At 43.1% G+C, this 15,733-nt stretch overlaps 1 protein-coding gene across 1 annotated transcript; it reads right to left on the bottom strand.

Annotated features, from left to right (window-relative positions):
• Window positions 1–352: 352 nt before the first annotated feature.
• LOC110497881 (protein adenylyltransferase SelO-1, mitochondrial-like) lies at window positions 353–10,193 on the bottom strand. Its single transcript, XM_090209710.1, has 9 exons — window positions 9,495–10,193; window positions 9,131–9,334; window positions 8,849–9,026; window positions 8,242–8,372; window positions 7,767–8,044; window positions 5,658–5,826; window positions 5,209–5,398; window positions 3,575–3,727; window positions 353–3,432 (listed from the first exon to the last, which is right to left on the bottom strand). Exons 1-9 carry the CDS (start codon window positions 10,094–10,096, stop codon window positions 3,214–3,216), a joined length of 2,124 nt encoding a protein of 707 aa, XP_090065836.1. The 5' UTR covers window positions 10,097–10,193; the 3' UTR covers window positions 353–3,213.
• Between the last annotated feature and the right edge of the window lie 5,540 nt (window positions 10,194–15,733).

Genomic DNA, 15,733 nt, shown 5'->3' with positions numbered 1-15,733 from the left:
AAAGTTGTGTGTAGGCCTGAGGAACAGACATAATATACACAATACCAGGATACACTGCACAAACTTGTCCAACATGTTTGGGAGAAAGAAACAGCATATCTTGAAATAGTTCAATAAAATTGCTTCGGCTTTTTTCTGAACATTTCTGCAAAGAAACAAAGAAAATATATTTTATGGTAGGTGTGGCAGGCTCTAGTATTTACTGTCTAACATGAGCAACATCAATACTTCACATGCAATGTAACATAACCTAGACATGAAGAGACAAGCTGGAATATAAATCAATGTAGACTATACTGTTGTGCATATGTAGGCCTATGCATGGGTGTGCATAAAGTGTCAACAGCCAATATAGATTTTTGTTGAAGTTTACTGACTACAATTCACATATAGAGGAAGCTCTCAGAAGAAAATATATTGAATATCATATCTACTTTAATAACAAAGAAATAAAAACGATAATGTAAGAATCTCATTGGCTTTTGTGAGGGATTATAACTTTAGGATAGTCTGTTCTATTATAATCAACGTTTTTTCCTTTCTTTTGAGAGAAAAGCTCCAACTGATCAATATTAACAGACTTGAGCTCTGATTAGTGCACACAGTTTTCCTTTTTACCTCCGAGTAAAACCTTCCAACTTCCAAAAATATAATTTTAATGGAATGGTTTTTTCAATATTATGAACAGCTAAACTTTGAGCCATAACATATCAAAAGTTAAAGAAATTCAAGTGACCAAGGAACAAGCCACAAAAGCAAATTCCACAAAAGTTTTGAAGCTTCCTGGAAAATGTAGGCAATAGATAGAATGTTATCATGACCTACAACAATGTTGTGGTGTTCTATTTGTGCAATGAAGCACTAAGTGGTCAGTATTATGGCTGCTGTGACATATATACACTACCGGTAAAATGTTTTAGAACACCTTCTCATTCAAGGGTTTTTCTTTATTTTGACTATTTTCTACATTGTAGAATAATAGTGAAGACATCAAAACTATGAAATAACACATGTAGTAACCAAAAAGTGTTAAACAAATCAAAATATATTTGATATTTGAGATTCTTCAAATAGCCACCCTTTGCCTTGATGACAGCTTTGCACACTCTTGGCATTCTCTCAACCAGCTTCATGAGGTAGTCACCTGGAATGCATTTAAATTAACAGGTGTGCCTTGTTAAAAGTTAAGTGGAATTTCATTCCTTCTTAATGCATTTGAGCCAATCAGTTGTTGTGACAAGGGGAGTATACAGAACATAGCCCAAGAACAGCTCAAATAAGCAAAGAGGAATGACAATCCATCATTACTTTAAGAAATGAAGTTCAGTCAACACGGAAAATGTCAAGAACTTTGAAAGTTTCTTCAAGTGCAGTCGCAAAAACCATCAAGCTCTATGATGAAACTGGCTCTCATGAGGACCGCCACAGGAATTGAAGACCCAGAGTTACCTCTGCTGCAGAGGATAAGTTCATTAGAGTTACCTGCAGCCCAAATAAATGCTTCACAGAGTTAAAGTAAAAGACACATCTCAACATCAACTGTTCAGAGACTGTGTGAATCAGACCTTCATGGTCAAATTGCTGCAAAGAAACTACTCCTAAAAGGAAAACAAGAAGAAGAGACTTGCTTGGGCCAAGAAACACAAGCAATGGACATTAGACTGGTGCACATTTGTTCTTTGGTCTTGAGTCCAAATTGGAGATTTTTGGTTTCAACCGCTGTGTCTTAGTGAGATGTGGTATGAATGAACGGATGATCTCCATATATGCATTTCCCACCCTAAAGCTTGGAGGAGGTGTTATGGTGTGGCGGTGATTTTCTGGTGACACGGTCTGTGATTTATTTAGAATTCAAGGCACACTTAACCAGCATGCCTACCACAGCATTCTGCAGTGATACGCCATCCCATCGTTTGGGCTTAGTGGGACTATCATTTGTTTTTCAACAGGACAATGACCCAACACACCTCCATGCTGTGTAAGGACTATTTAACCAAGAAGGAGAGTGATGGAGTGCTGTGTCAGATGACCTGGCCTCCACAATCGCCCGACCTCAACCAAATTGATATGTTTGGGATGAGTCAGACTGCAGAATGAAGGAAATGCAGCCAACAAGTGCTCAGCATATGAGAACTGCTTCAAGACTGTTGGATAAGCATTCCAGGTGAAGCTGATTTAGAAGATGCCAAGAGTGTGCAAAGCTGTCATCAAGGCAAAGGGTGGCTATTTGAAGAATCTCAAATATAAAGTATATTTTTATTTGTTCAACAATTATTTGGAAACTACATGATTCCATATGTGTTATTTCAGTTTTGATGTCTTCACTATTATTCTACATGTAGAAAAGTCAAAATAAAGAAAAACTCTTGAATGAGGTGTTCTAAAACGTTTTACCAGTAGTGTATATATGTCACAGCAGCCATAATACTGACCACTTAGTGCTTCATTGCACAAATAAAACACCACAACATTGTTGTTGGTCATGATAACATTCTATGTATTGCCTACATTTTCCAGGAAGCTTCAAAACTGCTATTGTCAACCAAGAAAACCATGGGAAATATACATATATTTTATGATTTAATATGCAAATGAGAATGAGTAGGTGTTCTAAAACGTTTGACCGGTAGTGTAAACGTTGCCAATTATGTTATACTTGTGCGCTAAGTCATTTGCGGCTCAGTCAGTCACATACACATATGTGAACCATTCAGTACGATTCAGAGGATATGTAAATCTTCATCTACAATCATTCCTTTTCACACGCATAGACACATGATATTTGATATATTGAGGTGATACTCCTAGTCTCTCAGACTCAGACGGGTCACTGTGGGACTGGACGTCTGGGCCGTCATTCATAACCAGACAGTCAATAGGCTACGCAGATCTACAGAGCGGGATTTGTATCTGTATTAAGAGTATAGATCTACTAAACATGTGATATTTCCATAAATGTAAATATCACTTGGATCAAAGGCGTGATTTCAAATTTCTGGGGTTGTACTCTGAAATTTCCTAAAACTCTTAACACATCCTCTCCTCTACAGACTGACTGATTGACATAGTAGCATCTTAACTCATAAATGTACTTTCCTTGACATTACCCACCCAAGTAAAGCGAGAGAGTGGAGAGGTAAAGGTAAACAGAGGTGAAGAAAATACTGAATGACTCGCTTCTAACTTTAGGTGGGTTCACTGTCAGGGAAGGGACTACGAAGATCAGGTAACACAGATTTCATTGGCCCAAACCGGGGGCTTGCTGTCATAGGGAACACGCATTCGGGATGATGCTGCTTCTGCCCCCTGCTGTGCCTCCTCCTCCTCCTCATTCCTCTGCCCCTCTGCCCCCCTCTGGCCCAGCCAGCTCGGCTGCTCCAGACCCAGCTGGGTAGAGAAAGGCTTTTCCAGAACCTTCAAAACCCGCTGGACCTATGACACAGAGAGATGGGAGAAAGATCAAACCATGAGAGGGAAATCCAGAGAAGCAAGTAAAGGCAGAGACAGCATGTTTTTTCCTTCCTTTGGAGAATCCTACTGTTCTGGTGACATCATTGCTTGATCGGAGACTGACCTCACTGAAGTCTCCGTTCTCGGCTGCCTCTATTGCATTCTGGGCAATGTAGTTCCTGAGGACATATCGTGGGTTGGTGCCATCCATCACCTTCACTCTCTCCTCCTGCAGTGCCTGGACATCACTCTGGCCCTCGACCTCCCTAGCCAGACGCTCCCTGCACCAGTCACAACACATAATTAGAGCCTAATGAAACCCCCCCACTGTTCAGAGAAGATGGGTTGGCATAGTCAAATAACTAAGACTAACACTACCTCTACTGCAAACATTTGACCAACCTGCTTTTTTCTAAGCTTTTATTCCCTTCCCTTCTCATCCGCTCCATCTCCCAATACTACATTTCTAAAGCAATATATCTGATGGTAGAGTTACCTTCATATAGTGTCAAACACTGAGTTGGAGAAAAAGACAAGTTCAATTCAGGGCCTGTATTCACGGCGTGGAATAGAGTGCTGATCTAGGATCAGTTTTGCCTTTTGGATCATAATGATTAAGACAGGAACACCTGGGGCTGTATCCACAAAGCGTCTCAGAGTAGAGAATTAGTTGTAACTATTGAGAAAATATATTTTACCCCTAATCTTATGGGTAAAAATAAAAGCTATGCATGAAGCCTCGTTAGTCATAAGTTAGTCCCACCTAGTCGACAGATATTAAGGAGACCTCATGAGGCATCCTAACCTGTTAAGGAGTTACCAGCAGGTGTTTTGATAGAAAAAGGTAGCGAGTCAGTGGTTCCTGCACCATAGACAGGCAATTGCTTCGGAGTTGTTAAAATAATGTTTTGATAATTCGATATGCTCAACCTATAAACAAGCTAGGCCTACATGCAACAGTATATTTTGAGAATGATTTGGCATGAGGCCTAATCCACATCATATGCCTAAATACTTAGAACCACTAGACTAATACATTATTTAAATGAACCTATATTATGTTATTTAAAGTTACCCCTTTGGAGAGCAATATCACATTGTTAAAAATATATTCCTAAATGCCTATAACTTATAACCTATAACTGTGCAATTGAAAGCATCTAGGCCCTATTTTAACTGATTGTGTTCGGTGAAAATTATAAACCTTTCAAACATTTTCTGCAACATTATTGTCAAGTAACGTGATGCCTACTGTGCCAAAGCGATTTAAAGTTGAACGGGAGTGACAAGTGTGTTGATATAGCAGTAATACTATCGAAATTCCGCTTTTAAAAACCATCATACTGTATGATTCAGTGCAATCACATCGGCAACAATTAAGAGTAGGCAAAGTGATCGTGTCAAGCAAACATTATATCAAACATTTTACCATGGCAACATTTGATGTACAGTCACATTCACAGTGGTTGTCTGAAGCGTGCTATAGCGTTCACAGCTGGCATGCCTCATTGTTACAAATTATTGGAAATAACCAATGTCAATGAGTGTCATCACTGTCTTTCCTTTGCGGTACCTAAAACTGTTGTGATTACTAGCTGAGAAACTTTTGTGAGTTTATTTTAATTCCTGGCTCAGAGTTTGTCTGAGCAGTGTCTTAGCAAGATCCTAAAACCTACCTAGCTGGGAGTTTTTGTTGTCTTAAAATAGGTTAACAAGATTCCTAGGACTTTTTCTGAGATGCTTTAAAAATACAAGCACTTGCCTATATGAGGTGATCCAGGTGGCCCAGTCCTCCCTGTGCTTGGCCTTGACCTCTACCTCATCAGCCTCAAGCAGCTCCTTCAGCCTGCCCAGCTTCTCCAGCTGCATGGCCACCGTCCTCCGGTCTGATATCATCTGGAACAGGGACGGGTTGCTCTGGGCCAACTGCATCAGCATGGCCAACTCACTGAAGGGTGAGAGGAGAGTGGTGTCAATGCAAAATGTCAAAAATGTGATCGCAAAAAAAATAACTAATAGAAGGGAGAGGCAGAGGAAGGTGAAAGAGATTGACTAGAATAGACAAACTTGGGTCAGAGGATCATGTCCACTACTGTATTATTGACCAAATTCCAAAGCTCTACTACAGCTTCAATGACCCAAGACCAAGAAGCTTCCAACAAACCATTACATGTGTTCTCATTGCTCATGTCAATATATTATCTTACCGTGGGTCCATGCTGGGCTTGTTGGCAGCCTTGAGCTCCTCCAGAGAGGCACACTGCTCCAGGAGGAGGTCTTTGGCCATTTTGATGACTCCTTCCTCTGCTTCCCCATCTCCCTCAGTGGGGCAGGGGATCTGGCTCAGACAGCGGAATGTGTTGGTGAAGTCTGCTCCTAGTGTCCAGGAAGAGAAGGATCAGATATTAAATCAGTCATGCTTAGTCAGTGTCATAGCTGTCTTCTACTGGCAACATGTCTTCTGTGTGAATAATGTGACCGTGAATCACCTTTCTATGCATCAGTGCTGAGTGTTCTGCGGCACACCCCTCAGTTGTTTGTCCCTCCTCATTCCCCATAGCTTTCTTATGTACACTCACCAGCCAGTTTATTAGGTACACCACCCCGTTCATTAAAACGGATCGCTCCTACAGACAGTGAGTCATGTGGCCGTGGCTTGTTATATAAAACAGGCAGACAGGCATTCGGTTACAGTTCAATTGAGCGTTAGAATGGGCAAAACGAGTGACCTAAGTAACTTGAGCGTGGTACGATCGTCGGTGCCAAGCCCGCCAGACCCAGTATTTCAGAAACGGCCACCATCCTGGGATTTTTACGCACAAGTGTCTAGGGTTTAACGAGAATGGTGTTACAAACAAAAAACTGTTCTGGAGGCAAAGGAGGGTCTGACCCTGTACTACACTGAACAAAAATAAAACACAACATGTAACAATTTCTAAGATTTTACTGAGTTACTGTACATCAGTTAATTTAAATACATTCATTAGGCCCTCATCTGTGGATTTCACATGACTGGGAATAAAGATATTAATCTGTTGGGCACAGATACCTTAAAAAAAGTAGGGGTGTGGATCAGAAAACCAGTCAGTATCTGGTGTGATCACCATTAGCCTCATGCAGCGTGACATCTCCTTCGCATAGAGTTGATCGTGGCCTGTGGAATATTGTTCCACTCCTCCTCAATGGCTGTGGGAAGTTGCTGGATATTGGCGGGAACCGGAACACGCTGCCGTACAAGTAGGTCCAGAGCATCCCACACATGCTCAAAGGGTGACATGTCTGGTGAGTATCCAGGCCATGGAAGAACTGGGACATTTTCAGCTTCCAGGAATTGTGTACAGATCTTTGTGACATGGGGACGTGCATTATGCTGACACATGAGGTGATGGGGGCGGATGAACGGCACAACAATGGTCCTCAGGATCTCATCACGGTAATTATGTGCAGTCAAATTGCCATCGAAAAAATTCAATTGTGTTCGTTGTCAGTAGCTTATGTCTGCCCATAGCATAACCCCACCACCACGGGACACTGTTCACAAAATTGACATCAGCAAACTGCTTGCCCACATGACGCTGTCTGCCATCTGCCCAGTACAGTTGAAACCAAAATTAGTCCGTGAAGAGCACACTTCTCCAGCGTGCCAGTGGCCATCGAAGGGGAGCATTTTTGCTAGTGAGGACAACAAGCACGCAGATGAGCTTCTCTGAGATATTTCTGTATGAATTGTCAGAAACTTATTTGGTTGTGCAAACCCACAGTTTCATCAGCTGTCCAGTGACTGGTCTCAGACGATTCCGCAGGTTAAGATGCCGGATGTGGAGGTCCTGGTCTGGCATGGTTAAACGTGGTCTGTGATATGTTGGAGGTGGCTTATGATAGAGAAATTAGCATTAAAATGATCTGGCAACAGCTCTGGTGAACATTCCTGCAGTCAGCATGCCAATTGCATGCCCCCTCAAAACATGAGATATCTGTGGCATTGTGCTGTGTGACAAAACTGCACATTTTAGAGTGGACTTGTATTGTCCCCAGCACAAGGAGCACCCATGTAATGATCATACTGTTTAATCAGCTTATACCTATGCCACACCTGTCAGATGGATGGATTATCCTGACAAAGGAGAAATGCTCACCAACAGGGACGTAAACAGATTTGTGCACAAAGTTGGAGAGAAATAAGCTTTTCGTGCATATAGAACACTTCTAGGGCCTTTTATTTCAGCTCAAGAAACAGGCGATGTATTTTTGTTCAGTGTAGATGGATGTACCTAATAAACTGTCCGGTGAGTATGTGTCCCTCTCTCTCCCCCTACCTGTGTTATGCATGGTCTGCAGCAGCTCAGTGATGAGCATCTCGTCCTCCGGTTCTTCCCTCCTCAGCAGGCCCAGCTTCTTCCTCATGTTACCCAGGTAGAAGGTGTTGTAGAGGGGCTGGTACTCGTCCAGAACAGCCTCTGCCCGGCCTGGGGGCAGCTCTGGGTCCAGGGCTTCGGCCAGGCGAGCCAGGTTCCAGCGGCAGATAGCCGGTTGGGCCTGATAGGAGTAGCGGCCTGAGTTGTCTGAGGCATTGCAGATGAAGTCAGGATCAAACCTGCAAACAAGATAGAGGAGAAATTAGGCAGTGTTAAGCCAGACCCTTGTTTGGATTCATTAACAAGTACATTAAAAGTGAAGTTGAAGTTTGAATATGGCCATAATCAAAATAAAATAAAGCAGGTAAGCCATCCATGCTAGTCAAGGCTACTGCTGTGGAAGAGATGGACTGCTGCTGAGTACTGTATGATGTACCTGTCCATGAAGCCATAGGGGCCATAGTCTATTGTGAGTCCCAGAATGCTCATGTTGTCTGTGTTGAGGACTCCATGGCAGAAACCCACACACTGCCACTGGGCCACCAGCCGAGCTGTACGTAACATCACCTACCAGTCAGGGACAAACACATACACGCACCAGTGTCAGAACAGAAGGAAGAGGAGATTACTTGAGTCTAGTAGTTTAATCTTTAAATGTATCCCTTGCTTAGGTGCTGGGTTAGGCAATACATATTTAGGGATTATATACTGTGGTGGTCAAATAATATTTTTCATGAGAAAATTCATTAATAGCACAGTGTGTGCTAAGACAGTGTCACACTCACTGTATTTCTTCAACGTCCTAGCGACAGCAGATTAACAGGATAAGAGGATAGCAGTGTTCTTGGATCCATGACAAAAAGGTCAAGGATAGAGAGCGCTCAAATATAGGCCTACAGTATGCTTTGAGTCAAATTAGTTTTATTTTCATGAAGGACATAAAAGGATATCCTTTAAGTTCATAAAGCCTAAGAGCATTACTGTATCCTTTAACATAATGAATCATGGATGCTTCACTGAATCTAGTGGTGTTTATACTATACCTCTCTGAAAAATGCCACATTCCTCTCCACTCTGTCAGTGTGGTTCTGCTGGATCTCTGGGTAGAAGGTCTCTATGACATAATCCATCATCTGACCTCTGATCGCATCATGGCCGTAGCTGGGGCCCTGGCGGCCTGTGTTCTCATCAGTCGCCTTGAAGATCTCAAATGACCCAAACCTGCACACACGCAAACACAATGATCAGAGTGACACGTTTTAGTATTGTTCCTTAAAGTCATTTGCCATAACTGTAAGACTGAGAACATGTGATAGGCTATGCACCTGATGAAGGTGGGTGCGATGCGGAGGACCACAGAGCACCTCTCTTTGCGGGGGTTCCCACTGTAATACACATCCCGTACCACCTTGCTGTCAGAGGTCACCAGCGACCCCGCCCTCGTGGTGGGCACGCCCAGAGCAAACACCGCTTCGCTGCACAGAAACTCCCTGATGCTGGATCGCAGCACCTTACGCCCATCCGCTTGTCTGGGAATGGAAGAGAAAGTATGATAGAAATGTATTCAACAACATTAGCACATTTTCATGGGCTACAATGATAGTCAACTGTATTTAAACTGAGGAAACAGATTCATTAGCTAAATAATTTTTAGAACTGTCTAGTCATGCTTATGCAATACTGTCCAACCTGGAGTAGGGCGTCAGTCCAGCTCCTTTGACCTGAATCTCCCACCGGCCACTGGGGTTCTCTCGCAGCAGCTCGGAGCACTGGTCTGCTGGAGCTTTTAGTTCACCCAGATAGCAGGCCGCCCCGTCCCCCAACTGTCCGGCGAATGACCCGAACTGGTGACCGCAGTAGCAGTGCGCTGCAGGCTCGGACCCTGGCATTACTTTGGAGCCGCTCAGGTACTCTGGACCCAGTGGGTCGTTCAGAACCTCCATGGCGTTCAGCCCAAGCAAAGCTAAAGCATCATTCGAGACGGCCACAAATCTGGGCTTGAGCACTGGCTGTGGTTTTACTCGAGAGAAACAGGCTCCTGTCACCCTTCGCGGACCAGGTTCTTCTGATGTATCCAGTGGAAGTTTCTTGAGTGCGACATTGTCAAATTCGAGGCGCTCGAGCGGTGAACGACTGACCGCCAGACCCATGTCGTCCATAACAACAGCGGAGAAGTATCTAACCACGACGACAATACCAGAGCGAAGAAAATTTGACCGTGCCAGACGAAGTTTTAAAGAAGTCATCCAACTAAAGCCGGTAGGTCTGTTTAAACTCAGCAGAGACCTCATTCACACCTCCAAGATACGACGCTATCACAGGTCTGCACTACGGATGTTTGTCAGAAATGGTTTGCTACTCTATTATTGGTCCTACCGGAAACAATACGAGACGGAACTAAGACTTGTGCATTGGCCATGGCAGCCAAGGAATCCTTAAATGTCTAAATTAATGAGAGATGTTAGATAAAATGACAGAATAAGTACAAATAGAATGATTTTTTTTTTTAAATAAAACATATTTCATTTTAAAGTTTTTATAGTCCAATACATAATTCAGGCTTCAATATTTGGCTTGTTTACAGTGAAACTACTACAGTGAGGGTGGGCATACAGACCATCTGAGAAAAAACGTTATTCACACACACACAGAATCCACAACCTGTTGTCTGAGAGTCTTACCCAATATGTATACAGCACACCCAGACATGCAGTATGTACGAACAGAGACATTCAGATAGAGACAGGAAGACACAGAACAATGGGGGACAGATAGAGATGAACAACCACAGTTCTCAATCCAGTCCAACAGAATCCCCTAAATTAACCCATTAATTCCTAGGGATTACGGTTATACAATCATGCACGTTTTAGATTAGAGTAATTTAATCTGGATGTCAGATGTTCCTGTACAGAGAGAGTTAATTGATGGCTTGTTGTACAAATTGCATATTTTCTCATCATGTCCAGTGTGACCCATCACTCCGGAAGCTGCAGTTATGTTTAAGATGTTGAAGGTGCCTCAGTACAATCAAATATAAAAAAAATCCCATTTAAAATGCATTGCTTGCTTCAGCATCTCCATCATGAAAGAAATATCAAACATTAGCCCTTTTAAATTAAGTATGTAACACGTGTTGGTGGTATGGTATTTTACCCTTCCAAGTCCAACCAATACATTACACACAACTAACCTGCTGACATGCAGTTCTTTGAAAAAATTAAATCATGAGAGTTCACTTAAAATACCAGTACAAATTTGAGCTGGGCATTGCCTTCAACAGTACAGGTATTTATAACACACGTCTAAGCATTAGGTTGTTCTGTCTGTATCCACCAGTATGGCTGGTTGTGTGTAACGCCAACCAGAACAGATCAGTTTATGCCTTGAGGAACAGTAAATTGTGTGCCCAGAAGAGAGATGTAGTCACTATAACAACTGAAATAGCCTATTCCCTGGGTTTACTGTCCTCAAACGTACTATGAGCCCTTTACACAGTAAAGGAGGCACTTGACTGTCTGTGTAGGCATAGCACCACTAAAACTAGTTACTAAAATCTTGTCTCTTGGCTGGGAAGAAAACTTTACCACAACAGTGGGAAACTAAAGTGTAGTCAGTTACATACACTATACTGTATATACAAAAGTATGTGGACACCCCTTCAAATTAGTTGATTCGGCTATTTCTGCTATTTCGGCTATTTTTGCTGACAGGTGTAAAAAAAAAATGACCACACATCCATGCAATCTCCATAGACAAACATTGGCAGTAGAATTGCCTTACTTGAGGAGCTCAATAACTTTTTTAGCATGGCACCGTCATAGGATGTCACCTTTTCAACATGTCAGTTTGTTACATTTCTGCCCTGCTAGAGCTGCCTCGTTCAACTGTAAGTGCTGTTATTGTGAAGTGGAGCAACAATGGCACAGCCGCTAAGTGGTAGGCCACACAAGCTCACAGAACGGGACCACTGAAACACGTAGCGTGAAAAGATTGCCTGTCCTCGGTCGGATGCAACACTCACTACCGAGTTCCAAACTGCCTCTGGAAGCAACGTCAGCATAATAACTGTTGTCGGGAGCTTCATGAAATGGGTTTCCATGGACGAGCAGCTGCACACAAGCCTAGGATCACCATGGGTAATGTCAAGCATCGGCTGGAGTGGTGTAAAGCTCCCTGCCATTGGACTCTGGAGCAGTGGAAACGTCTTCTCTGGAATGATGAATCACGCTTCACCATCTGGCAGTCTGAAGGAAGAATCTGGGATTTCCCTGCCCAAATGCATACTGCTTCCCCAATGCATAGTGCTGGTGGAGGAGGACTAATAGTTTGGGGCAGTAGTTCATGGTTAGTGGATATGCCACATTGAAGGGAATCTTAACGCTACAGCATACAATGACATTCTAAACTATTCTGTGCTTCCAACTTTGTGGTAACAGTTTGGGAAAGAACCTTTCCCTGTTTCAGCATGACAATGCCCCAATGCACAAAGCGAGGTCGATACAGAAATGGTTTGTAGATATCGGTGTGGAAGAACTTGACTGTCCTGCACAGAGTCCTGACCTCAACCCCATTGAACACATTTGGGATGAATTGGAATGCTGCGAGCCAGGCCTAATCGCCCAACATCAGTGCCCGACCTCACTAATGCTCTTGTGGCTGAATGGAAGCAAGTCCCAGCAGACATGTTCCAACATCTAGTGGAAAGCCTTCCCAGAAGAGTAGAGATTGTTATAGCAGCAAACGTGGGACCAACTCCATATTCATGCCCATGACTTGGAATGTGATGTTTGACAAGCAGCTGTCCACATACTATCGGTCATGTAGCATACTTACATAACTTCGGAAAGTATTCAGATCCCTTCACTTTTTCAACATTTTGTTATGTTACAGTCTTGTTCTAAAATTGATCAAATACATTTTTAAAAACTCAGCAATCTACACACAATACCCCATAATGACAATGCAAAAACAGGTTTTTAGAAATGTTTGCAAATGTATTAAACCTGAAAAACAGAAATGCCTGAATGTCCTTGAGTGGCTCAGCCAGAGCCCAGACTTGAAACCGATCAAACATCTCTGAAGAGACCTGAAAATAGCTGTGCAGCAATTGCTCCCCATCCAACCTGACATAGCTTGAAAGGATCTGCAGAGAAGAATGGGAGAACTACCCAATTTTTTAAAATAATTTTTATTTAACTAGGCAAGTCAGTTAAGAACAAATTCTTATTTACAATGAAGGCCTAACGGAGAACAGTGGGTTAACTATCTTGCTCAGGGGCAGAACAACATATTTTTACCTTGTCAGGTCGGAGTTTCAATCCAGCATCCCTTTCGGTTACTGGCCCAACACTCTAATCACTAGGCTACCTGCCATCCCAAATACAGGTGTGCCAAGCTTGTATCGTCATACCCAAGAAGACTCAAGGCTGTAATCACTGCCAAAGGTGTTTCAACAAAGTACTGAGTAAATGGTCTGAATACTTATGTAAATGTCATATTTCATTATTACATTTTTTATACATTTCTAAAAAACTGTTTTTGCTTTTTCATCATGTGTGTAGATTGATGAGGGGGAAAACAATTTTAATCAATTTTAGAATAAGACTGTAACATAATAAAATGTGGAAAAAGTGAACGGATCTGAATACGTTCCGAATATATATATATACACACAAACACTACCGGTCAAAAGCTTTAGAACACCTTCTCATTCAAGGGTTTTTCTTTATTTTTACCATTTTCTACATTGTAGAATAATAGTAAAGACATCAATACTATGAAATAACACACATGGAATCATGTAATAACCAAAAAAGTGTGATTCTTCAAATAGCCACCCTTTTGCACACTCTTGGCATTCTCTCAACCAGCTTCACCTGAAATGCTTTTTCCAACAGTCTTGAAGGAGTTCCCACACATGCTGAGCACTTGTTGGCTGCTTTTCCTTCACTCTGCGGTCCGACTCAAATATATTTTAATATTTGTAGATACTTTTTAAGTAAATAACTTCGGCCAAATTGTGCAATAAGTTAGGAGATAAAGCAGTCCACGTTCTTAATTTCACCTGTCACATTATTTTACATTATGAAGCATATCGTAGTTCCCCAGAACAGTTGTGTCATGCCCTGACCATAGAGAGCCCTTGTTTCTCTATGGTGTAGTAGGTCAAGGCGTGACGAGCGGGTGTTCTAGTTTAACATTTCTATGTTGGTGTTTTGGTTTGGTTCCCAATTAGAGGCAGCTGGTAATCATTGCCTCTAATTGGGGATCATATTTAGGTAGCATTTTTCCCACCTGTGTTTGTGGGATATTAATTGTTTGTTAGTGTGTTTGGGCACTACGTTCTCACGGTCTTTGTACGTTTTTTGTTTTGTTTTGTTTTGTTTTGTTTTGTTTTGTTTTGTTTTGTTTTGTTTTGTTAATTTCACTTAAATAAATATGTGGATCTAAACTCACTCTGCGCCTTGGTCCGCTCATTTCCAAGAATGTGATAGAATATCCCACCAACAAAGGACCAAGCAGTGTGAAAATGAGGTAAGGAAGTTTTGGACTTGGGAGGACATGAGAGGACACGAGACCCTTCCTTGGTGGGAGTCGCCAAGGAGCATGGAAGGATAGCGACGACACCGGGGACCACGGCCACAGAAACCCCAAGATTTGTTTGGGGGGGGGGCACATGGAGCTGGTGGTCGAGCAGCGGAGAGTGCCAGAGCCTGTTTGGGAGTTGGAGGAGGAATTTGATTAAATATTCCGGAGAGAGGTGGTAGCGACGAGAATGCTGCCGTACAGGCGTGCTGAAGAGCATGACACCAGTCCGGTGTCACCTGTGCCAGATCCACGCATCAGGCCTCCAGTGCGCCTCCCCAGTCCGGTACGTCCTGTGCCTGCTCCTCGCACCAGGCCTCCGGTGCACCTCTCCAGTCCGGTGCGTCCTGTGCCTGCTCCCCGCACTCGCCCTGAAGTACCGGCTGTACCGGCTCCATGCACTAGACCTCCAGTGCGCATTCACAGTCCAGAGCTTCCGGCAAAGGTTCACAGTCCGGAGCTTCCGGCGACGGTCCCCGGTCTGGAGAGTCCAGGCACGGCGTCAAGTCCCGCTCCATGGCAGGAGCCCTCCTCTGCGCTGATGTCTAGTCCCGCTCCATGGCAGGAGCCTTCCTCTGCGCCGATGTCCAGTCCCGCTCCAAGGCCGGAGCCTTCCTCTGCGCCGGCACCCAATCCAGGCACGGCGTCCAGTCCAGCTCCATGGCAGGATCCTTCCTCTGTGCCAACGCCCAGTCCAGTCACGGCGTCTAGTCCCGCTACTGTCACGCCCTGATCATAGAGAGCCCTTGTTTCTCTATGGTGTTGTAGGTCAGGGCATGACGAGGGGGTGTTCTAGTTTAAAATGTCTATGTTGGTGTTTTAGTTTGGTTCCCAATTAGAGGCAGCTGGTAATCGTTGCCTCTAATTGGGGATCATATTTAGGTAGCATTTTTCCCACCTGTGTTTGTGGGATATTGATTGTTTGTTAGTGTTTTTGGGCACTACGTCCTCACTGTCTTTGTAAGTTTGTTATTTTATTTTGTTAGTTTCACTTAAATATGTGGAACTATACTCACGCTGCGCCTTGGTCCGCTCATTTCCAAGGACGTGACAAGTTGAACCAGTAACAATGTCTGTTTGTAAACAGCACAAAGGGAGAAAGTGGGAGGAGCAGGTGAGTCCAGCTGTGGGGGATCGAGTTTTATATTGAAAGTCAAGTTTTTTTTTGATCAGCGATGTGCAACTATTGTTTATCTTCACAGAAAATACATTCATGTAACATATTCGTCAGAAAGCAGCTTATGTGCAATGCTTTTTGGCAGCCACACAAGAAAATAAGCTAACAATGAAAAAGGTATGTTTTGGAAAAACGATGCATTGCCATCATATTTCTAATGTTT

This window comes from Oncorhynchus mykiss, chromosome 2 (genome assembly GCF_057628025.1).
Source record: "Oncorhynchus mykiss isolate SJ-2025 chromosome 2, ASM5762802v1, whole genome shotgun sequence".
Lineage (NCBI taxonomy): Eukaryota > Metazoa > Chordata > Actinopteri > Salmoniformes > Salmonidae > Oncorhynchus > Oncorhynchus mykiss.
The sequence above is the reverse complement of the archived record's forward strand: the minus strand, read 5'-3'. Positions and strand labels throughout refer to the sequence as shown.